This window comes from Mytilus californianus, unplaced genomic scaffold, assembly GCF_021869535.1.
Source record: "Mytilus californianus isolate M0D057914Y unplaced genomic scaffold, xbMytCali1.0.p SCAF_8, whole genome shotgun sequence".
Lineage (NCBI taxonomy): Eukaryota > Metazoa > Mollusca > Bivalvia > Mytilida > Mytilidae > Mytilus > Mytilus californianus.
In genome coordinates, this window is record NW_026262734.1 from 64669124 (window position 1) to 64695872 (window position 26749).

At 32.9% G+C, this 26749-nt stretch overlaps 1 protein-coding gene across 11 annotated transcripts in view; it reads left to right on the forward strand.

Moving 5' to 3' along the window:
- Positions 1–1666: 1666 nt before the first annotated feature.
- LOC127711645 (uncharacterized) overlaps positions 1667–26749 on the forward strand; it is a 151074-nt gene continuing 125991 nt past the window's right edge. For 5 of the 11 annotated variants that reach the window (XM_052217753.1, XM_052217762.1, XM_052217767.1 and 2 more), the window contains exons 1-3: positions 9191–9271; positions 23681–23781; positions 24158–24343. In XM_052217753.1, the coding sequence (XP_052073713.1) occupies positions 23688–23781; positions 24158–24343 (280 nt within the window). In that variant the 5' untranslated portion in view covers positions 9191–9271; positions 23681–23687. Of the gene's footprint in view, positions 1753–9190; positions 9272–23680; positions 23782–24157; positions 24344–26749 lie in introns of those variants that run through there. The other 6 variants (XM_052217754.1, XM_052217761.1, XM_052217758.1 and 3 more) reach the window with 6 other exon arrangements.

Here is a 26749-nt window from a genome sequence, read left to right on the forward strand (position 1 = left end):
TTTCTTCCTTAGAAGCTCCTGTATAAAGCCAGCCTCATATGAATAAAGGAATAAGTTGACAAAGAAGAGCACAGTTGATTACCATGGGAATGCCAATAGTTTGGTGAAAAATATGTTGTCACTCAAGAAATCAAGGATCGTGGTAATGTCAGTTTCAGAGAATTTTTTGTTTGAATCAGAATGAATTTGTACAAAGTACGATTTATCCCTCCCAAAGACAAGATACTTGTTTCTACGTATCTACAAATGACAAAACATAAAACTTACCCCGCTCTAATTGAAATAGAATACAATGCTGGACCACCTATATGTAGGAGTTATTGTATCGTGACCTATATTGACTAAATATTAAAAATGTGACACAAGGCGCCACTTTATAACGATTGCTTCAGATATTGCAAATCATATGGTTTTCTTAAATCCTTTTTATAAAGTTCTCTGTGCAAATTTTTCTTCAATGGTTGGTTTGACGATCGTGATACTAATTCAAATAAATACAGTAGGGCTCCGAAAAACTAAAAAAATATTTGGTAGTGGCCTTATCAAACATAACTTGTTGTTGCGACGATTTGTAAATTTAGTTTATATGCGTCTAGCAAGATTGAAGGGGATATTGGCTACGTAAATGTGCTGGTTGGCATGATCTTAAGTTCAAATATTGATCAGTATAAACATCTATACAGAAGAGGTATGCCTTCCCTTCTTCTATGATTCTACAGTTTCTATATATATCACTTTTTTTCTGACGTGATGAAGCCAGTGTTAATAACGAATCAATTTATGATGCTCGTGTTTGTATACCTATAAATAGGGGACGAATGTTTTGGTTTTTTTTTTTTCGAAAATTACGATTTGATACTTCTGAACTGTCGCACGATGTTGTGTTTTAATAAAAAAGAAATCATACAATGTTTTTGTTTTTTAAATTCTTTAACATATTTAAGAAAAGTTCGCCAATGTACCGACTAGATGTCAAAATTAGGATTTATATACCAACAACAGAACAATATCGAAATTTATCTTACCTACTATACATTTCTAGGAATATGATTAGTTAAAAGCAACCACGTGGAGACCGTGTATATTCCATATTATGTTTGTAGGCGGGTCTTATTTCAATACACGGTTAGTAGCGGTATCTTAAAAGGTTTCAACATACGAAGAAATTGATGATGAACATTTGAAGTAAATTCATAAAACACATTTAAAGCTAACAAGTTGTTATTGTTAGCATTTGTTTTTGTAAAGACCAATGGAAGTAGGTTGTTAATACTAACGGTATTGAAGACTTGGTAACTTTGATAGGCCACTAGTCTAAATACAACATGTTAAGATAGTCTGTAATATAAATTCGTTACATAGTTTGCTGGTGACCTAATACGATATGTATGGTGTCAGTAAATTCCATATGGGAATTCGAGCTTCGCTCTCACCCCATATGGAATTTTCTGACCCCATATATATCGTATTAGGTCACTAGCACACTATGTAACTTATAATATCTGTATGATCTTTTAACGGTACGGTAGTTTTAGGTGTCTATATTTTTAATTGACATAAGTAGGATTGCTTATCACACATTTTTTTACGGATGCATGCACTTCAATTGAAATACTATCACTGAAGGTGGTATATGATAGTTTTATGGCTACTTATATAGTGTTTCGTTTACCTTGATGATAAAAAAACAGCCATTTTGATTTTTTTACTAAAGTAGTCCGGGTAAAACAGTTAACATCGAGTTCCTTACAGGTAAGTCTATAAAAAAAAAGATCATATATTTTGCAGTAATTTTCTCTCAACTGTTTGCTTTTAGATATTGTATGAAGCGTAAACAACATGCATTATATTCTTTTTCCTCGTTTTTTGTTTTTGTAACGTATACTCCATATATTATATTATTCATTACAATATATTATGCATGACATTTTCAAGTAGTTTCTTCCAGTAAGCGATATTTTTGCAATATAAAAAAAAGTGAGATATAAGGTTAATATCAGGGAGACAGCATTTTATACCAAGCAATCATAAAGGTCACCTTAGAGATCCTACCAGATCACCCTACCTTGAGTTTCTTTGTTCTGCATGCTTTCTTTTGTTCTGTAACATTTTGGCGGGAATGTCGAACACACAATAAAACTTAGAAATATGTACATGATGTTTGCGGAATAAAGACTAACTTTCAAAATTTATGTAGAAAAAATCCACTCAATGTCCAGTGTCTATGCGGGGAATCGAACTCAAGACCTTAAGCATATGAAGCAACTATATTACATACCTCTACACCAGGACGACTGGATACAAACTCACTGTTAATTTAACATATTTAAACATTGTATCCGGTGCTTATAAAGGGCATATACTATATAGTTATATATATAGTATATTAAAATTATTGTATGACATTTTGAACTAAATGTTATGAAGCGTAAATGTTTTTTTCATATAATCTAGAAGAGGTGGGATGTAAAATAGTTATCCCATGAGGACGAGGTGTGTCAGTGTAAGATCAGCCCGACGACCGGAGGGCGGAGGGTGATTTTGCACTGACCCACCAAGTCCGAGTTACACCTTCTGCAGGAATGGAAAAAATGTCCATCAAAGTCCTCAAAAAATTAAATTTGCAACTACAAATTTTAAATAGACGGATATGGCTACTGAAACATGTTATCAATCTCCTATGGGAAACATAATGATATGTCCTCCGTATTTTTGCTCCGTATAACTCCGCTTCTGTATTAAGGAATAAATTTATATTTTAATTGTAATATAATGTAAAGTTTTACTAACCCTTTTAAGAATCCGGAGGTTGTGGATGCTTTATCCTCTTTGCATGACAAATGTGTCGTTGTTCCAGCAGATAAAACCTCCAATAATATTGTCTTCATATGTAAAACCCATTATTTGCAATGTCTCACAAAAGAGCTTGGAATAAATAGATCAACTGGTAATCCTACATATTCTTTAACATCATTTAGCAAGGACGAAATTTTACAAAATCACAAATCTGTCCTTCTTTCTTTTGGTATCAACATCAAAGAAAACGAAGAAGATTTACCGTCATTATACTGGATACCAAAACTTCACAAAACTCCATAGAAAGAACGATACATAGCTGGGTCATCATAATGTTCGACTAAACATCTTTCTAAAGTACTGACTACTATTCTTTCTACAGTAAAAGATGGGCTTCAAAAATATTGTGATGATATATATTCTACCAGTGGTGTTAACCAGATGTGGATTCTCAAAAATTCGAAAGATCTACTGCTTAATCTTCGATGACAATCTTTGCAGTTTTACAGCAACATAAAGAATTTAGATTTTTCTACGCTTTACACTAATATTCCCCATGCTCAGTTGAAAGATCGACTTCATCATCTCATTAAACAGAGCTTTTTCTATAAAAATGGGAATCGTAAATACAAATTTCTTGTTTTTGGGTTACAATAATTCATATTTTGTGAAGAACCAAGAAAATATACTGAAGATGATATTATCAAAATGCTGGACTTTTTGATTGACAATATATTTGTTGAGTTTGAAGGATTGATATTTCAACAGACAGTCGGTATTCCAATGGGTACTAATTGTGCACCCCTACTGGCCGATTTGTTTTTGTACTCGTATGAAGCAGAATTCATTCAGAACCTTCTAAAAGACAAAAAAAAAAAAGCACCCTGCGAAATTCTTTAATTTTACTTTCAGATATATTGATGATGTCCTTTTATTGAATGACCCATATTTCAGCCAATACTTACATCTCATATATCCCAGTGAACTTGAAATTAAGGATACTACTGATACTAGAAGGACTGCTTCATACCTTGATCTTTTCCTCAATGTTGACACAGATGGACGACTTCACACGAAAATCTATGATAAACGGGACGATTTCAACTTCCCAATTATCAATTTCCCATTTCTCAGCAGTAACATACCCGCTGCCCCTTCGTATGGTGTTTACATATCTCAGTTGATACGTTATGCTCGTGCATGTTTATACTATACGGACCTCATATGCAGGAGTGTGCTCTTAAAGCAGAAACGTTGGACACCATCACGAATTGGTTGATTCATACGATGTGTCTTTGTCCAAACTAACAAAGGACATTTTTACCACGTGTTAGATTGTGGTTTGCCATTACGTCGTATGATCTTTTAAGTACCGAACGTAGCTCATTCCCGATTGTGACTGTTTTGCTGAGTGTGATTTCGCATTGCTATAAGACGTGTCACGGTATTTTTCTATCCAAAATCCATGTATTTAGTTTTGATGTTATATTTGTTATTCTCTTAGGATTTTGTCAAATGTCTTATCGTTTGTAGTTGTAAATCTTTTTTTTCTGTTCTATTCGTGTGTTAAGGTAAAGATAATTAATCATCCAGTTCATTTATAAGATTTTACGTTTGGGTCAACTAAATTTGTACGATGTATTTGGTTTAGTTTGATTTAGAAGAAATACCAACATAGCTTGATATTACAATTAATTACCTAATTACTACCACAATTGTATATTAATAAGTATTGTAATTTTCATTGTTATTTATACATGTTATATCAGTATTACAAACTTAATATTGTACTCTATCCTATTTTTTGGAAACTTATAGAAATTATATGTGACGTCACATTGTGCGTTGATCTCTTCGGCTAACATATGATACGTTGTTCGGCTGTGCCTTTTTTGTGTGCTGATTTAAGTTGTTTTACGTATTCGTTTTTATTCTGTAGTGAGTCACCACTTCGGTGTTACATGTAAAATGTATATCTATTATATAGTAATTTTTATAAATTTACTGTTTGCAAAAGTATAAATTATTCTAAATACTTAGGATTTTCTTATCCCAGGCATATAACCTTAGCCGTATTTGGCACTACTTTTTGGAACTTTTGGTCCTCAATGCTCTTCAACCTTGTACTTGTTTTGGCTTTCGAACTTTTTTTATCTGAGCGTCTCTGATAGGTCTTGTGTGGACGAAACGCGCGTCTGGCGTATTAAACTATAAGCCTGGTACCTTTTGATAGCTATTATTTGTGTGTGTCTCTATCCTGTATGTTCTCCCATTTATTTGCATTGTAGTCCTGTCATGTAATCTTGTCATTTTAATGTTATATTTAACATTGCCATAAAAGCGGGAGGTTTGGCTAGCCACAAAACCAGGTTCAACCCACCATTTTTTCTTAAAATGTCCTGTACCAAGTCAGGGGAAAATGGCCATTGTTATATTATAGTTTGTTTCTGTATGTGTTGCATTTTAGTGTTGTGTTTATGTTGTGTCGTTGTTCTCCTCTTATATTTGATGTGTTTCCCTCAGTTTTAGTTTGTAACCCGGATTTGTTTTTTTTTTCTCAATCGATTTATGAATTTTGAATACTACTGTTGCCTTTATGTACCGTGTAAATGATTTCATATTTGCCGGGCAGTCACTTCAACATCGACGATAGTTTGAATTTTTATTAAACCCCTGAATATTAACTCTTTCTAAACTGACAAATTAATCAACTACTGTATTCGTTATTTGTTCGTTAATGAAGGTAAATCCAAAAACGCGCTTCAGACGCATGAAATCTATAAAGTGTTGATTTCATTTTTTACAGCACGGGGTTGATACCGCTGCTGTTGGACTATAAATCCCGAAGGTATCAGCAGCTCAGTCTACAGGACTTCGGTACTGACTTGATTTATATGAAACTTTCTGAATTTGTACGTTTATCAATTGAAAAATATTATGAAACTTAGGTTTCAACTCCATCAGGCACAGATGGCCTTAGATTGATTTGGCTATTATTTTAGGTCTATTTTGGTCATAAATCTCTTCAACTATTTCAAATCTTGTACATCCTTTTCTTTCAAATTTTCGGCTTGAGCTCTCCTGATGAAGGTAAATCAGAAAACCGCCTCAAATGCATGAATTTTATGAAGTGCTGTTTTCTTCTTTTTTTTTTTTTTTTGTGCTACTTGATTTTTTTACAAAGAAATTGATAACATGTGTATGGCATCGTACAAGCGTACCAACTACTATCTATGCACAAATTTGAATTGGAAATTTAAAAAAGAAGCTGACTGTGTTTAAATGAATTGTAGTAATACCCGTAAATGATAAACCCAAGATGTACTTTTCCTTTGGATGTAACCAAAGCTTCAGTCACTTCTCGAAAATGAAAAAAAAAACAAGACAAACAAATCAAAATCAGTTTTATTTACGAATTCAACAAATAATGCTTTACCAACTCAATATTCCCATATATGTGAGGTCGATACCATGGTTAAAGCTCCAAGAATAACGCATTTTTTTAATTCGATATGTCACATATTTTGATTCTAAAAACAGCACAGGGTGTTAGAAATTCATGTAAGACGATTATCACAACCATGTAAAAACTCTGTGGCATGATTTATCGACTCACAAAAAGAAAGTAAAGCTTGCAAAATCAATATAACCGTATAGTTTGGCTCAAAAACGTTATTTTTCATATTATTTCACATCATAATAAGCATGTGTTCTATATTTCAATATGATGTGACTATAGCTTGATCTAAAATCCGAACCCGATATGGAACGGACAAACCGACGATGGAAAATCCGGACTGACAAAGGAACAGACCGACAAAAAGGACCCAGTTTTATCGTAGTCGGGGCATGCAAAATAATTAGCTACAGTAAAAGTAGGGTAGAAAATAGTTTTCGACATTTATGCAAGACCAAATTTCTACTTTATCGCTGTTTATAGGAATATGAGGAGAAAAACAGCGATAAATCTTGATATATATGCTATAAGCAGGTGACTTTATTTCATGTTTAACCCATTGACACCAGGGTTGGCAAAGTTTTACCCAGGCGGGAAAATCCGGTTTTTGACCCTTATCTTACCCTAAGACAACACCAAATTCTAGACCATCAGTGATGTAAACTTTTCTGACTAAAACTTGACCGAATGTGAAATTTTGAAATTAAAACAAGTTTTTCATGACTAAATTTAGACGACACTGTTACCGGTATAAACAAAACAAACATTGCAAAATTAAAAAGCACAATGAACAACACTAATAACTTCAGAACAAGCAACAGGAAATCCTGTAAAACAAAGCTAGGGGTGATATCAGGTGCTCCGGAAGGGTAAGCAGATCCAGCTCCACATGTGGCACCCGTCATATTGTTTCTTATGTTAGTACAAACCCGGTGATAAGTCTAATTCGGTAGGTCACATTAGGGAAAAGAGAACGGGTTTGTGGTTACGACAGTTGGAACATATCCGTCGTCATCTGTGAAACAGATATTCCATATAGGTCAACCCAATCGTGACGGCGTACGTAAAATTAACGAAGGGATGATTTCAACTTAACCACATGGAACTCTTGGTTTAATAGCTTCATTGTGAGCAGCAAACTTCTGTCAAATCATGAAAAGAAAAACAAGCCCTGGAATTTCGTATCAACTTGGAGATATAGTCACAAAACTTTGAATATTTAGTGAGATAACATCATCTATATAACGGAGAGTAAAGTTAAAGGGTAATGCTAACTCCTTTTATTTCTTCCTAAGAAGCTCCTGTATAAAGCCAGCCTCATATGAATAAAGGAATAAGTTGGCAAAGAAGAGCACAGTTGATTACCATGGGAATGCCAATAGTTTGGTGAAAAATATGTTGTCACTCAAGAAATCAAGGATCGTGGTAATGTCAGTTTCAGAGAATTTTTTGTTTGAATCAGAATGAATTTGTACAAAGTACGATTTATCCCTCCCAAAGACAAGATACTTGTTTCTACGTATCTACAAATGACAAAACATAAAACTTACCCCGCTCTAATTGAAATAGAATACAATGCTGGACCACCTATATGTAGGAGTTATTGTATCGTGACCTATATTGACTAAATATTAAAAATGTGACACAAGGCGCCACTTTATAACGATTGCTTCAGATATTGCAAATCATATGGTTTTCTTAAATCCTTTTTATAAAGTTCTCTGTGCAAATTTTTCTTCAATGGTTGGTTTGACGATCGTGATACTAATTCAAATAAATACAGTAGGGCTCCGAAAAACTAAAAAAATATTTGGTAGTGGCCTTATCAAACATAACTTGTTGTTGCGACGATTTGTAAATTTAGTTTATATGCGTCTAGCAAGATTGAAGGGGATATTGGCTACGTATATGTGCTGGTTGGCATGATCTTAAGTTCAAATATTGATCAGTATAAACATCTATACAGAAGAGGTATGCCTTCCCTTCTTCTATGATTCTACAGTTTCTATATATATCACTTTTTTTCTGACGTGATGAAGCCAGTGTTAATAACGAATCAATTTATGATGCTCGTGTTTGTATACCTATAAATAGGGGACGAATGTTTTGGTTTTTTTTTTTTCGAAAATTACGATTTGATACTTCTGAACTGTCGCACGATGTTGTGTTTTAATAAAAAAGAAATCATACAATGTTTTTGTTTTTTAAATTCTTTAACATATTTAAGAAAAGTTCGCCAATGTACCGACTAGATGTCAAAATTAGGATTTATATACCAACAACAGAACAATATCGAGGATATTTCTAGGAATATGATTAGTTAAAAGCAACCACGTGGAGACCGTGTATATTCCATATTATGTTTGTAGGCGGGTCTTATTTCAATACACGGTTAGTAGCGGTATCTTAAAAGGTTTCAACATACGAAGAAATTGATGATGAACATTTGAAGTAAATTCATAAAACACATTTAAAGCTAACAAGTTGTTATTGTTAGCATTTGTTTTTGTAAAGACCAATGGAAGTAGGTTGTTAATACTAACGGTATTGAAGACTTGGTAACTTTGATAGGCCACTAGTCTAAATACAACATGTTAAGATAGTCTGTAATATAAATTCGTTACATAGTTTGCTGGTGACCTAATACGATATGTATGGTGTCAGTAAATTCCATATGGGAATTCGAGCTTCGCTCTCACCCCATATGGAATTTTCTGACCCCATATATATCGTATTAGGTCACTAGCACACTATGTAACTTATAATATCTGTATGATCTTTTAACGGTACGGTAGTTTTAGGTGTCTATATTTTTAATTGACATAAGTAGGATTGCTTATCACACATTTTTTTACGGATGCATGCACTTCAATTGAAATACTATCACTGAAGGTGGTATATGATAGTTTTATGGCTACTTATATAGTGTTTCGTTTACCTTGATGATAAAAAAACAGCCATTTTGATTTTTTTACTAAAGTAGTCCGGGTAAAACAGTTAACATCGAGTTCCTTACAGGTAAGTCTATAAAAAAAAAGATCATATATTTTGCAGTAATTTTCTCTCAACTGTTTGCTTTTAGATATTGTATGAAGCGTAAACAACATGCATTATATTCTTTTTCCTCGTTTTTTGTTTTTGTAACGTATACTCCATATATTATATTATTCATTACAATATATTATGCATGACATTTTTAAGTAGTTTCTTCCAGTAAGCGATATTTTTGCAATATAAAAAAAAGTGAGATATAAGGTTAATATCAGGGAGACAGCATTTTATACCAAGCAATCATAAAGGTCACCTTAGAGATCCTACCAGATCACCCTACCTTGAGTTTCTTTGTTCTGCATGCTTTCTTTTGTTCTGTAACATTTTGGCGGGAATGTCGAACACACAATAAAACTTAGAAATATGTACATGATGTTTGCGGAATAAAGACTAACTTTCAAAATTTATGTAGAAAAAATCCACTCAATGTCCAGTGTCTATGCGGGGAATCGAACTCAAGACCTTAAGCATATGAAGCAACTATATTACATACCTCTACACCAGGACGACTGGATACAAACTCACTGTTAATTTAACATATTTAAACATTGTATCCGGTGCTTATAAAGGGCATATACTATATAGTTATATATATAGTATATTAAAATTATTGTATGACATTTTGAACTAAATGTTATGAAGCGTAAATGTTTTTTTCATATAATCTAGAAGAGGTGGGATGTAAAATAGTTATCCCATGAGGACGAGGTGTGTCAGTGTAAGATCAGCCCGACGACCGGAGGGCGGAGGGTGATTTTGCACTGACCCACCAAGTCCGAGTTACACCTTCTGCAGGAATGGAAAAAATGTCCATCAAAGTCCTCAAAAAATTAAATTTGCAACTACAAATTTTAAATAGACGGATATGGCTACTGAAACATGTTATCAATCTCCTATGGGAAACATAATGATATGTCCTCCGTATTTTTGCTCCGTATAACTCCGCTTCTGTATTAAGGAATAAATTTATATTTTAATTGTAATATAATGTAAAGTTTTACTAACCCTTTTAAGAATCCGGAGGTTGTGGATGCTTTATCCTCTTTGCATGACAAATGTGTCGTTGTTCCAGCAGATAAAACCTCCAATAATATTGTCTTCATATGTAAAACCCATTATTTGCAATGTCTCACAAAAGAGCTTGGAATAAATAGATCAACTGGTAATCCTACATATTCTTTAACATCATTTAGCAAGGACGAAATTTTACAAAATCACAAATCTGTCCTTCTTTCTTTTGGTATCAACATCAAAGAAAACGAAGAAGATTTACCGTCATTATACTGGATACCAAAACTTCACAAAACTCCATAGAAAGAACGATACATAGCTGGGTCATCATAATGTTCGACTAAACATCTTTCTAAAGTACTGACTACTATTCTTTCTACAGTAAAAGATGGGCTTCAAAAATATTGTGATGATATATATTCTACCAGTGGTGTTAACCAGATGTGGATTCTCAAAAATTCGAAAGATCTACTGCTTAATCTTCGATGACAATCTTTGCAGTTTTACAGCAACATAAAGAATTTAGATTTTTCTACGCTTTACACTAATATTCCCCATGCTCAGTTGAAAGATCGACTTCATCATCTCATTAAACAGAGCTTTTTCTATAAAAATGGGAATCGTAAATACAAATTTCTTGTTTTTGGGTTACAATAATTCATATTTTGTGAAGAACCAAGAAAATATACTGAAGATGATATTATCAAAATGCTGGACTTTTTGATTGACAATATATTTGTTGAGTTTGAAGGATTGATATTTCAACAGACAGTCGGTATTCCAATGGGTACTAATTGTGCACCCCTACTGGCCGATTTGTTTTTGTACTCGTATGAAGCAGAATTCATTCAGAACCTTCTAAAAGACAAAAAAAAAAAAGCACCCTGCGAAATTCTTTAATTTTACTTTCAGATATATTGATGATGTCCTTTTATTGAATGACCCATATTTCAGCCAATACTTACATCTCATATATCCCAGTGAACTTGAAATTAAGGATACTACTGATACTAGAAGGACTGCTTCATACCTTGATCTTTTCCTCAATGTTGACACAGATGGACGACTTCACACGAAAATCTATGATAAACGGGACGATTTCAACTTCCCAATTATCAATTTCCCATTTCTCAGCAGTAACATACCCGCTGCCCCTTCGTATGGTGTTTACATATCTCAGTTGATACGTTATGCTCGTGCATGTTTATACTATACGGACCTCATATGCAGGAGTGTGCTCTTAAAGCAGAAACGTTGGACACCATCACGAATTGGTTGATTCATACGATGTGTCTTTGTCCAAACTAACAAAGGACATTTTTACCACGTGTTAGATTGTGGTTTGCCATTACGTCGTATGATCTTTTAAGTACCGAACGTAGCTCATTCCCGATTGTGACTGTTTTGCTGAGTGTGATTTCGCATTGCTATAAGACGTGTCACGGTATTTTTCTATCCAAAATCCATGTATTTAGTTTTGATGTTATATTTGTTATTCTCTTAGGATTTTGTCAAATGTCTTATCGTTTGTAGTTGTAAATCTTTTTTTTCTGTTCTATTCGTGTGTTAAGGTAAAGATAATTAATCATCCAGTTCATTTATAAGATTTTACGTTTGGGTCAACTAAATTTGTACGATGTATTTGGTTTAGTTTGATTTAGAAGAAATACCAACATAGCTTGATATTACAATTAATTACCTAATTACTACCACAATTGTATATTAATAAGTATTGTAATTTTCATTGTTATTTATACATGTTATATCAGTATTACAAACTTAATATTGTACTCTATCCTATTTTTTGGAAACTTATAGAAATTATATGTGACGTCACATTGTGCGTTGATCTCTTCGGCTAACATATGATACGTTGTTCGGCTGTGCCTTTTTTGTGTGCTGATTTAAGTTGTTTTACGTATTCGTTTTTATTCTGTAGTGAGTCACCACTTCGGTGTTACATGTAAAATGTATATCTATTATATAGTAATTTTTATAAATTTACTGTTTGCAAAAGTATAAATTATTCTAAATACTTAGGATTTTCTTATCCCAGGCATATAACCTTAGCCGTATTTGGCACTACTTTTTGGAACTTTTGGTCCTCAATGCTCTTCAACCTTGTACTTGTTTTGGCTTTCGAACTTTTTTTATCTGAGCGTCTCTGATAGGTCTTGTGTGGACGAAACGCGCGTCTGGCGTATTAAACTATAAGCCTGGTACCTTTTGATAGCTATTATTTGTGTGTGTCTCTATCCTGTATGTTCTCCCATTTATTTGCATTGTAGTCCTGTCATGTAATCTTGTCATTTTAATGTTATATTTAACATTGCCATAAAAGCGGGAGGTTTGGCTAGCCACAAAACCAGGTTCAACCCACCATTTTTTCTTAAAATGTCCTGTACCAAGTCAGGGGAAAATGGCCATTGTTATATTATAGTTTGTTTCTGTATGTGTTGCATTTTAGTGTTGTGTTTATGTTGTGTCGTTGTTCTCCTCTTATATTTGATGTGTTTCCCTCAGTTTTAGTTTGTAACCCGGATTTGTTTTTTTTTTCTCAATCGATTTATGAATTTTGAATACTACTGTTGCCTTTATGTACCGTGTAAATGATTTCATATTTGCCGGGCAGTCACTTCAACATCGACGATAGTTTGAATTTTTATTAAACCCCTGAATATTAACTCTTTCTAAACTGACAAATTAATCAACTACTGTATTCGTTATTTGTTCGTTAATGAAGGTAAATCCAAAAACGCGCTTCAGACGCATGAAATCTATAAAGTGTTGATTTCATTTTTTACAGCACGGGGTTGATACCGCTGCTGTTGGACTATTAATCCCGAAGGTATCAGCAGCTCAGTCTACAGGACTTCGGTACTGACTTGATTTATATGAAACTTTCTGAATTTGTACGTTTATCAATTGAAAAATATTATGAAACTTAGGTTTCAACTCCATCAGGCACAGATGGCCTTAGATTGATTTGGCTATTATTTTAGGTCTATTTTGGTCATAAATCTCTTCAACTATTTCAAATCTTGTACATCCTTTTCTTTCAAATTTTCGGCTTGAGCTCTCCTGATGAAGGTAAATCAGAAAACCGCCTCAAATGCATGAATTTTATGAAGTGCTGTTTTCTTCTCTTTTTTTTTTTTTTTGTGCTACTTGATTTTTTTACAAAGAAATTGATAACATGTGTATGGCATCGTACAAGCGTACCAACTACTATCTATGCACAAATTTGAATTGGAAATTTAAAAAAGAAGCTGACTGTGTTTAAATGAATTGTAGTAATACCCGTAAATGATAAACCCAAGATGTACTTTTCCTTTGGATGTAACCAAAGCTTCAGTCACTTCTCGAAAATGAAAAAAAAAACAAGACAAACAAATCAAAATCAGTTTTATTTACGAATTCAACAAATAATGCTTTACCAACTCAATATTCCCATATATGTGAGGTCGATACCATGGTTAAAGCTCCAAGAATAACGCATTTTTTTAATTCGATATGTCACATATTTTGATTCTAAAAACAGCACAGGGTGTTAGAAATTCATGTAAGACGATTATCACAACCATGTAAAAACTCTGTGGCATGATTTATCGACTCACAAAAAGAAAGTAAAGCTTGCAAAATCAATATAACCGTATAGTTTGGCTCAAAAACGTTATTTTTCATATTATTTCACATCATAATAAGCATGTGTTCTATATTTCAATATGATGTGACTATAGCTTGATCTAAAATCCGAACCCGATATGGAACGGACAAACCGACGATGGAAAATCCGGACTGACAAAGGAACAGACCGACAAAAAGGACCCAGTTTTATCGTAGTCGGGGCATGCAAAATAATTAGCTACAGTAAAAGTAGGGTAGAAAATAGTTTTCGACATTTATGCAAGACCAAATTTCTACTTTATCGCTGTTTATAGGAATATGAGGAGAAAAACAGCGATAAATCTTGATATATATGCTATAAGCAGGTGACTTTATTTCATGTTTAACCCGTTGACACCAGGGTTGGCAAAGTTTTACCCAGGCGGGAAAACCCGGTTTTTCCTTGGCTGGGCAATACTCCGAGAAACGGGTAATACTGGGCAATACTTGGCATTATGATTTTTTGGGCTTATTTATACACAAAATAGTAGAGAATTGTTGTAGTTTCATAGTATTATAGCTAAATAAATACATTTTATACAGATAACCATTCAAAGTCATTTCTAGAAGATTGAAATTTCAATTTCTTCCATTTCTTCACTAATTCTATGTACTAGGCAGAATACAAGTTTTGCACATTTTAGAATACTTTGTTATTTTCCAAGCTTTGTTTCAATAATACAAACTTTGAAAAAATGCATTCTATTGCAGTGTTTGTGAATTATAAATATTAATTGTTATCAATCATATTGCTAAATAAACACCCTAAGGGAACAAGTTATGAACAGTTATAGAAATCAAAAGGCTGATTATTGTTATATAAACAAATCTGTGTTCTATAATCTAAATAATTACTTATTAATTAGTGATTTACATATAAATATGCTAAAACTAAAGTAAACATTTTTAGCAATGAACAGAAATTGTTTAAAAGTAATTTTCTTTACAGATAATTGTTAATTGTTAATATTACATGTATTAGTTATATATATTTGAAAGAAAAAACAAATTGAATTCTTAGGCTTTATGTTAACAGTTTGACCAATCTAGACAGAATGGTGATTTAATAGATTGTTAGGACTATTGAGAAAAGATTTAAGATTTTCGCATTTGTCTTATTTGTCTTTATGTACCCTTTTCTTAGTGATGCTGGGACAATACTTTCTCAGATTTATACACTTGTATTATAAGATTCTCAAACAAGTAAACTTATTTATAAATCAAAATACTATGTCTTATTTTTATAAATATTTTTAATACATTGCATTTTTGATTGATCACTGATACTCCTTAAAATTCAGGCCAGTATTTCATATAACCCAGTATTGCCCAGTACTACCCGGTAAAACTCGGGTTTTCCCAGTATTTCCCACTGGGCTGGGCAATACTCATCAAACCCGGATTTTACCCAAACCTGATTGACACCAAGAAATCACTGTCCAAATAGTTGTGGTCTACTTAAGAGCCAATCCGCCAGAAAACCATGCAATATTCAGAAAATCGTCCAAATCGACAATCACAACTTGACAAATTTTTATACATCATCTTAATCCTTGATATAAAATAAAAGAATTTGACAACTTAATTTTTCCCAGAATCGTATCTATTTTTAGTAACAGCCTCATTTGCATAATTCTGTAAATTCATAATGAAACCAAGGAAAAATCCAACTTTTTTATGCCTTTTAAGAATGACCCAGAAGCATATTAAATGGGGTAGTTGAGTTTTTAGAGTAATGTCAGCTGAAACTCATCCATTTTACTATGTTATGATCAATACAAATGAAAATTTAAACGATTTGGCACATTGCCAGGAGCAAGCACACAAAGGCGGGGTTTTTCATACATGAATTTACGTGGTTTTCATTCGCTTCTATCTTGCAAGACCCATTCCGGATTTGTTTGCAACTTATATCGGTTTTAACTATAGGGTATGTTTTATATCAAAACAAAATATTAAGCTTGGCAAATAACTATTATATGTTAATTTATGCCTTGGAAGAATGGTGATTTTAGTCCCAAATTGACACATTTTGATTTTGATTTTAATTAAATTCTAAACACAATTGGTACTAAAATGGCTCATAAAATCATTCTAACAAGTTAAATCAATTTATCTGAAAAATGAAATAAGACGTATTTGTACTGCAAGTCCAAAAATCAATAAATTGTCTGAAACCAGGGAGTCCATCTTTTATGCTCTTCCATTGACTTATCTCCCTTGGGTAAGATTTCAAACATGTCAGCTCCCAGTGATGGTTTGGCAGACAAATGTTTACAGTGAAGTTTGTGACTTTAATAATCTAGGATGAGCATGTGGGCTATTCTAGCCTTATACATCTACATATTACAAACTATTTAAGATATCTGAATGCACTAAAGACCAAAATAGCATTTCCAAAAAAAATAATTACTGCCAAGAAATTTGACAATCATGACAATAATTTAGTGAATAAACATGGTAAATATTGATTGGAAAAATAAGTCCATGAACAGCAAAAAGTGTTTTTAGATTTCAACGAGCAAAACAAAAGTATTCTAAATCATTCTTCGTAAAAAAAAAAGTGAGCCAGTGGAACCACCTTGCTCGCACCAAAATTGAGATTGAGAGTGTCAAAACTGCTCTGGCACACCATCAATAAATCAACGACACTCTCTCTACGGTAGACTCTACCGTGGTATTGAATCCAGCATTGGTAACCAAACATATTCGTACAGATACAGACTACCATTCATCTACATTTAGGAAGTCTGAATAATACTGAAAACTTAATGGTGTAGAATTTCCAACAGGACTCCTTATTTTATATAAGACAAGGAGTGGTTTATTTTCCTATGGTTGTTACATCATCTTGTCTTTGAATATGCTCGAAGTACAGGGACTTTTCTGGAATTCATTGACATGATAGTCAAGCAAGATGTCAACATCTCGTCCAACCCTCTTCCAGCAAAGCCAAAGCTGACCAAGGATCTTCACCCTTTCAAAACAGGCTGTATACAGGACGAGTTATTCCAGTAGGAACAGGTACAAATCTTACAATCAATTTTCATTTGTTCCATATAGTCAATCTGAAATTAGGGGACCAACAATTGATACATTAGCTAGATTAAAAAAAGGGGGAGGTGGGTGTTGAAGGGGCATGTGAATATTCTTTTACACCTGACCTGTTTCTAGGACATCTTATTTATTTCCTATGGCAAAGTGCAAGCAAATAATATATATCCGTATATACATTGTTCTGTCTTGGGACCATTTGATTAAAAAAGCAAGGGGAGGGTTAGAATGGTCAAAATATTTATGTCCTTGTCAGCTTAGGACAGAATTTTATTTTTCAAGCTATTAACCAGGGTACAATATATATTTATTTTCTGCTTTAAAAAATCAATTTATAGACCAGAATCATGATCATGATGATAATAATCAAAATCTATTTCAACATATTCAACGTTTAGCAGGTCAGGTTTTTATTCTCTTCCCCTAAGTTATATTTTCAGTTCTTACTGGAAGTTGTTCAGCTCTTTGTGTACAAAAAAAAGTTTTATCTCGTGGAAAAGCCTCCTACAAATACATGTTTTACATACAACAAACTGTACATGTAACACTAGACAACTTTATCCAGAGAATAATATTTTTTTAATGAACTAATAGGCCATGGAGACTAAAAAAATCAAAAGCATTGCAAACTTTTGTAAGGTTCAATTTTAGGACCCTACATGTACATGTATGTAGATTACTTATAGAGCCCTTTTTAAAAGAAAAAAACATACATTTAAACTACATGCACAGTGATGCTACACTACCCTACATTTCCTGTCTGATATATTTTATTTCATGTAAAACAAAATTGAAGAATTATTTTATAGTTTAACACTTTTTATTTGTAGGGCTATATATATATGCAAGCAATGCTCAATTAAGATGAATTTTTGTAAAAGTGACAATAGACAGGTCAAACTAAATACATGTGTATAGAAGAAGATATTGGTAAGTTATTATTAACTTATATATATTAATTTAACTGTTTGTATAATATGGTAATCATACAAAGTATATGTAATCACTTATATAATAACATAATTATACAATTACATGTTATACATTTGTACATCAGTTTTATTAAACAGGTCTTTGTTAACTTGGTTTTCCCGTTGAAAAATCACTTTGCTAATTTTAATTTGTAGTACTATATTGGGCGGCTCCTATAGTTTCCATTCAATAACTAACAATGACTAATGAACTGTTCATACATTCCATTTCAATTATTTTATTTATTAATACGTATTACTTTTATTGTTAAGTCTGTTTTTTGTGATATCCATTTTACGTGACTCTGTATTTATGTATCCCGTCATACTTTGAACGACAAAATTATTTTATGTCTACCTGTACGAATTTCAAACGCGCGATTTTACGCCAGTACTTAATTAAAACCTTCCATCCTTTATGGGTGGATTTTTCATAGATATATAAAATAGTATAATATAAGCAAAATGAGGATGTTAAATTTGATGTACATGTATGCCTTTTTGTGCTTCTTCGTTACATTTGTTTGTTTTTATAGTGATTAAGATGATAACACAATGTTGACTGCTGTACCCCTATTTTTGACAATTTTACCTATTGTGTCTGTTTGTTTTGTTCATGCATCGTTGTCAATATAATGGAATTTGATGCGACTGTCATACAAGTGAGAGGTTTATTATCTAGCTATAAAACCAGGTTCAATCCACCATTTTCTACATAAGAAAATGCCTGTACCAAGTCAGGAATATGACAGTTGTTATCCATTCGTTTGATGTGTTTGAACTTTTGATTTTGCCAATTGATTGGGGACTTTCCTTTTTGAATTTTCCTCTGAGTTCAGTATTTTTGTGATTTTACTTTTTCAAATATAAAAGGGGGAGATTTTTATTGGTACTTTTGAAGATATTTCAATTGTTCGATTAATTGATTGGTTGTTGGTAATGCTAATGTCCAATGGCAAATAGTTCATGCATGTTTAGGACAAGAACAAATTAAAATAAATACATTATTTGGGTTCTTAATATGCTAAATCTAACAATGTATTTAAATAATTTAAGATGTTGCAATTGGGCCCCATTTTAAATTGGTTCACATTGATTTCAAAATGGTCCAAAATTTTTTTTCTTATTTCTACACAACTTGAATTCTTGAGGTTCTTTTGATATACAAAATGCAAATGTTTTAAATTTAGATTTTTAATTTTGGTCCGGTTTTCAAATTTGTCCACATTTTAAAGTCCAAAGGGTCCAAATTTTAACTTAGTTTAATTTTAACAAAACTTGAACTCTAATTACAATGAATTAGGGTTCTTTGTATGATAAATAGAAATAATCAAATATCCTGAATATAAATATGTACTTAGATTTATGATTTTGGTCCCAGTTTTCAAGTTGGTTCAAATGGGGTCCATAATTTAACTGTGTTTGATTTCAACAATAATTTTAAAGATGCTGATTCAGCCTGAATCTAACCTGTATTTAGTTTTTGGGCCCTATTATGAAATTGGTTTACATTGAGGTCCAAAGGGTCCAAAATTAAACTAAATTTTAAATCTTAATTTGATCTTGGGGTTCTCTGATATGCTGAATCTATTAAACTTTTTATCTTTATACCATATTTATTCTGTGTTAGAAACCTATTCTTTGCACAGTATTGCACAATAGCAAGAAATATCCATTAGCACAATATTGCGCAATAGCAAGAAATTGTCAATTGTACAGTATTGCGCAATAGCAAGAAATATTCAATTGCACAGTATTGTGCAAAAGAAGATACTTCGTATAAATTGCTTATTTCTTGACCAATTTCAATGGGGTTTTATTCTTGAATTCTTGGGGTTCTTTAATATGCTGTATCTAACCGTGTATTAAGTTTTTGGATTTGGGGCCCCGGTTTTTAAATTGGTCCACATTGAGGTCCAAAGGGTCCAAAATTAAACTTTGTTTGATTTCATCAAAAATTGAATTATTGGGGTTCTTTGATATGCGGAATCTAACCATGTATTTAGATTCTTAATTTTTGGTTCCGTTTTCAAATTGGTCTACATTAAGGTCCAAAGGGTCCAAAATTAAACTAAGTTTGATTTTAACAAAAATTGAATTCTTAGGGTTCTTTGATATGCTGAATCTAAACATGTATTTAGATTTTTGATTATGGGCCCAGTTTTCAAGTTGGTCCAAATCGGGGTCCAAAATTAAACTTTGTTTGATTTCAACAAAAATTGAATATATGGGGTTCTTTGATATGCTGAATCTAACCATGTATTTAGATTTTTGATTTTTGGGCCCCGTTATCAACTTTGTCCACATTGAGGTCAAAAGGGTCCAAAATTAAACTTTGTTTGATTTCATCAAAAATTGAATTCTTGGGGTTCTTTGATAAGCTGAATCTAACCATGTATTTAGATTTTGGATATTGGACCATAATAGGTGAATGTCCAATTTAAAATTTTTAAGTTCTTAGACCACATTCATTCTGTGTCAGAAACCTATGCTGTGTCAAATATTTAATCACAATCCAAATTCAGAGCTGTATCAAGCTTGAATGTTGTGTCCATACTTGCCCCAACTGTTCAAGGTTCGACCTCTGTGGTCGTTTCAAGCTGCGCCCTGCGGAGCATTTTATTATTGTTGTAAAGATGTTAAGGGCTATTTGGACATGCTTTAAAGGTGTGGATAATAACTATTCTGCAAAAATGATTTGGCTTTAGTTGGGAGAATTTTGTAACTGCATCCACTTAGAGTAAAAGTTGTCAATTTTATTTCCTGTCAGTGGTATATATGAAATAAAAAAAAAATGTGGTATGATTGCCAATGAGAACAAATGAAATAGAAGTAAAGCTATAGGTCTTCATACGCCATATGGCCTTCAACAATGAGCAAGACCTATACTGCATATATATTCAGCCATAAAAGGCCCCAAAATAAGAAAATGAAAAAATATGAAAACTAACAGCCTGATTTATGTATGTATGTTTTGTGGTTTTCAGATCTAGACTCGCAGCTAACCTTTCTGTCAGTGTCAACAACAACTGAACTTTCACAGCAGTCAACATCAGATTGGGAGACTGATAATGCTTCTAACAGAAACAATTTCAACCAACCAAACAAGCAACAAAAACTTTCCAACTTTAAAACATCAGTTAAATCTTCCATGGGATGATGTCTCAAAAAATAACAGTTCATCATTTATGGAGATTTTAATGTTATGGTTTTTCTTTTACAAGAAAGTTAATGTACACTTGTTTTATAGTAAAACCTATAGCTGTTCAAGTATAAAAAAACATATTCAACTTTATTGAAATTGGAAGATTCATATGACTTATTTTAATTCTGTTATCTCCGAGGATGTGATTTAGAGCATTATAGGTACAGTAATCTTAACAGCTATCCAATTTCATTCAAAATTCTTTATAAATTTTGCACTGGTATATATAGACTAAGTAATTTGTTTTTCGTCTAGTTATGGGATTTTTTTATACCCCACGCAACGAGTTGCGGAGGGTATAATGTTTTTGACCCGTCCGTCCGTCTGTCCGTCCATCCGTCAGTCCGTCAGTCCTGTTTCTTGTCATCGCAACTCCTCTCAAACCACACAACAGAATTTCACGAAACCTTTTTAGATAATAAGGACATACTATGTAGTTGTGCATATAGACAGGAAATTACTATTCAATTCTTTTTCTAGGAGTTACGCCCCTTTGAACTTATTTACTTTAATGTACTACTGCAACAGTTTGTCATCGCAACTCCTCTCAAACCACACAACAGAATTTCATGAAACCTTTTCAGATAATAAGGACATACTACGTAGATGTGCATATCGACAGGAAATTACGATTTAATTTTTTTCCCAGGAGTTACGCCCCTTTGAACTTATTTGCCCAATATACTACTGCAACCTTTTGTCATCGCAACTCCTCTCAAACCACACAACAGAATTTCATGAAACCTTTTTAGATAATAAGGACATACTACGTAGATGTGCATATCGACAGGAAATTACGATTCAATTGTTTTTCCAGGAGTTACGCCCCTTTGAACTTATTTGCCCAATATATTAAGGCAACCTTTTGTCATCTCAACTCCTCTCAAACCACACAACAGAATTTCATGAAACTGTGTAGATAATAAGGACATACTACGTCGATGTGCATATTGACAGGAAATTATGATTCAATTTTTTTTTCTGATACAATTTTTTTTTCTTACACTTATTTTATTTCTCCAATGACAATGTGGGGACGTGGGGTATGTGAGCGCGCTCACTAAGGTTCCTTCATTTTAGAAGCATTCATGATTTTCATGTTTGTATTGACCACATTGCAGCAACATAGATATAGGTACCTGGCAAATCTTGCCTTGTTAGCATACTAGGCTCAAAGGGTCATAAAAAAATTTCCATCACTAACCTACTAACTGTCTGTTAAAATCATCTGTTTACAGTTTTCACTTTTAAACCATCATCTTAATAACTTTAGAAGAAGTGTCATACATATATATATATGTATACAAAATTTAAAAACTTTTCAATATATATATATATATATATTGATAAAAACTATCAACATGACAAGATCTAAATACCCAAAATTTTTCTGAAAAATTGGACATAACATCTATGAGCTATTGTCCCTGAAATGTGTAAATTTACAAATTTTCACAGTTTTCTGCTACTATCCGACAACTATATCAATATATTATAAGAATAAATTGCAAAAGTGGTCAGAAGAAACTTTTTTTTTACAGTCTAAAATTCTTCTGAATTGTTTAACTTCTAATTTAAATTGATTGCGTTTGAAATATGTGTTTTTTATCGTTTTAGGTGCACAATTTGTCAATACGATCTATTTCAGCTCCTGGGAGCCTCTAGATTTATAATGAATAATTTGTATTTATGTATGATTATTTTCTTAATGTATTAAATGAAACATTAATTATTCTTTTCCATTTGTTGTTATACTTATTTATAAGTCCAGATCCTATCATATGTCAGTAGTTACAAATTAGACGGCAAAATTGAGAAAATTTGAATATGCAGGTTACCCCATTTTGTTGTGGCATATACCAGACACCAACATTATTTGCCGAGCTTGATATTTTTTTTGATTGGGTATATATAGTTATACTTTGCAAGTAGATATGTTGTTTTACAATAATAAACGGGTCTTGGAGTATTTTGGCTCTGAAAGATGACCAAAATCAGCCATTTTGGACATGTAGCTAAATAAGACATATTGAAACAGTTAGATTATACATACACTTAATAGACAGCATTGTTAATTCTATGCATTCTTACACTTAAAGTGATGTATTACTAGGAACAGCTATCAAAAAATTATAAATGTTACCATATTTTTTTATGTAAACCAGCGAAATATGCCAAAAAAGGCTTATTTTTGCTGTTTTCGAGCCATTTCATCTGTTAAAACATGGCGCTCAAAAAATATCCAGATCGGTTAAATATTTTCCCAAAAAAATTTGTGTGGTTATTGACATTACTAAGGTGCACCAATATGCCAAATATGAACTCATTTGGAAAAAGTGACATTCGGACGGTTTTGCATGGTTTTCTGGCAGATTGGCTCTTAAGTATATATCAAATAACTGCCGTGTACGTTTATACATATTTTTTTCATGCACCGTTTATATATTATAAAATTATATATTTATGTAGAATAACGATGTGGGTGTGCGCCGTTTGTTATTTCTCAAATCAGAAGAAAGATGAAGAATGTATAAAATGCAAGAACGATAGAGATTGTGAAAAAGTTGAAGGTAAATTCATGCTTCCTTGCAGATCTGTGGTTATCCGAAGAAGGATAAATATGATGAACAGTGTTGCCTTTATTCCAAATAGTAACTCAGCATAATTACTTTATAAAGTGTTGATTTTTATTTAATTTTTTGTTTTTAATTTTTACCGATAGTATTTGTATGAAAGAATAATAGGACTGTATAAATATATGTTGTTTATGTTCATGAGTTAATATTTACCATAATGCTAAGAAAAATGAATCCTTATAAAACATGCATAAAATTAGCAAATGATTCATAAGTCCTTAAAGAACTGTATGATACAATTGGATCTTAAATTGGACTTTTAAAGAAAATGCTGTTCGTGTGCATGAAGGATTTTGTTTTATTGTTTAAGGATGGAAAGTTGTTAAAGCTTTTGATGCGTTCTGTGACGAAGGACCTACAAAACAGCTTTGTTTAAAATATGGAGAAATTATACGTGTAGCTAAAAAAAATAACAGTGATTGGTGGTGTGGTTTCAAAAGTGACGAATGGGGATGGTTTCCGAAAGTGCATGTTGTAAGAACAAGAAAATCTCAAGGTATGTTTTCCAATTGTCAGCTTTCTATTTTTCAGCACTAATATACCCTTTGCTCCGTCGTGTGGTATTTACATATCTCAGTTAATAAGGTACGCTTATGCGTCTTCACACTGTGCAAGAGTGTGCTCCTTGTCAAAAAACTGCTACAGCTGAGTTACGAAGTAAAACGACTAAAATCGACAGAACATATGTTTTACGATAACCATCACAAATTGGGTTACCGATATATCGGTGTTTCAACTCACTAGATACTAGTATAGTCGACTGAATTTGCAATTTTATCGATTGTGTCCTATATTTTACTGATTGGCAATTCCCATGGCGGATCTGCATTCATAGTAGGAGACGCTTACCATGTCGTGGTACCAGGTTTGTTTATAACCTAAGTTTGTCTTTCAATCGATTTACGAGCTTTGAAGGTCGATAAACTTCTGTCACCTCAAATTATCGTAATTAATCTGTAATTAAATTTAAAAATTCATTATACAAGAGCGAGTGGTATATCAATGCACGTAGGATCTCGAATGGATAATTGATGAGTTTTTTATTTAACTACTTGCATTTTACATTTTAGTAAGTGATATTACCTTCTACCATTTCATCTAATTTCTATTGTTATAAAACCGTTTAAAATAAAATAAGGTGATGTGGTATGAGACAACTATCCACCAATGTTAACGAACGAGAACATAAAATACTATAAGTGACCGTATGGCCCTCACCAATAAGCAAAACAATCCTATAGAAAGATATATTAGGCGGCCCCGTCATGAGAAATGTGAAATGATTCCAAGGAGAGGCACCTGCCTGATGTATGCTAAAGGAGGGACGAAAGATACCAGAGGGACAGTCAAAATCATAGATCGAAAACAAACTGACAACGCCATAGCCAAAAATAAAAAGACAAACAGACAAATAATAGTACAGATGACACAACATAGAGAACTAAAGACTAAGCAACACGAACCCCACCAAAAACTGGGGGTGATTTCAGGTGCTCCGGAATGGTAAGCAGATCCTGCTCCACATGTGGCACCCGTCGTGTTGCTCATGTTATAATAAATCCGGTAAAAAGTCTAATTCGGTAGGTCACATTCGTGAAAAGGGAAGGGTATTGTAGTTACGACATAAGGAACATATCCGATATCATCTGTGAAACGGTTATTCCATAACGGTCAACCAACTCGTGATGGCGTTCGTAAAATTTACGAAGGGATGATTTCAACTTCACCATTTGGAACTCTTGGTTTAATGGCTTCCTTGTGAGCAGCAATCCTCTATCAAGGAAATCATGATAGGAAATACAAGCACGGGAATATCGTATACATTGGGAGATATATACTCCGTATGCAGGCGCTGCTGGAATGTTGCTACATAGAAATGGAAAGTTCACAATTTGGAAGCTGAAATCATCTCTTTTGTCGTAAAGTTTTGTTTTCAACCGACCCTCATTGTCAATTTCTAAATGTAAGTCAAGATATGAGGCAGACTTAACTGTATCTTTAGTATCCTTTATCTCTAGTTCGATGGGATAGATTCGTTCAACATAGTCACCAAATTTTGTATTATTTAGTGAGAGAACATCATCTATGTAGCGGAACGTAAAGTTAAAGGATATTGCTAACTTCCTATCTTTCTTCCTAAGAAGTTCCTGTATGAAGTCAGCCTCATAATAATAAAGAAACAAGTCGGCAAGAAGAGAGGCACAATTGGTTTCCATTGGAATTCCGACAGTCTGTTGAAAAACACGTCCTTCAAACGTAACAAATATGTTGTCAATCAAGAAATCAAGCATCTTGATAATGTCAGTTTCAGAGAATTTTTTGTTTGAATCAGAGTGATTCTTTACAAAGTAGAATTTATCCCTCCCCAAGACAAGGCAAGGACACTTATGTAGTTTAGGTATCCAATACAGTGATGGAAGATCCAGTTCTTCATCTTTGGTTGAAATCCCAAAGGAACATAGAACAGACCTATGATTATCCAGAATTTCCTCTTTGGTAAGTGTCGTGAGGGTATATGTTGAATTTCCAAGTGAATTGTCAATACCTAATTCATTTATCAAGCAGTTTATGTAATGATATTTACACACAAAAACGATGTTGTTTGGGGCTTTATCTGCGGGGACAACAACATATTTGTCATGGAGGTAGGACAAGTGTTTTGCAACATTTGGGTCTTTAAAAATTGACGTAGCGTGGGTATTGATAGGCCCATTTTGTTTCTTAATTCGGATTTGTATCAATGACCTCCCAGCCTTAATCCGTTCGGAAAGAGGATCTACGTCTTCTTTTTTGCGTTTAGCCCATTGCCTGGCATAATCATCGACTGAATCCATCTGTATTTTGAAGTTGTTTTTCCAAATATTTGATGGATTTAGGCTCACGATATTTCGGACCTTTGGAT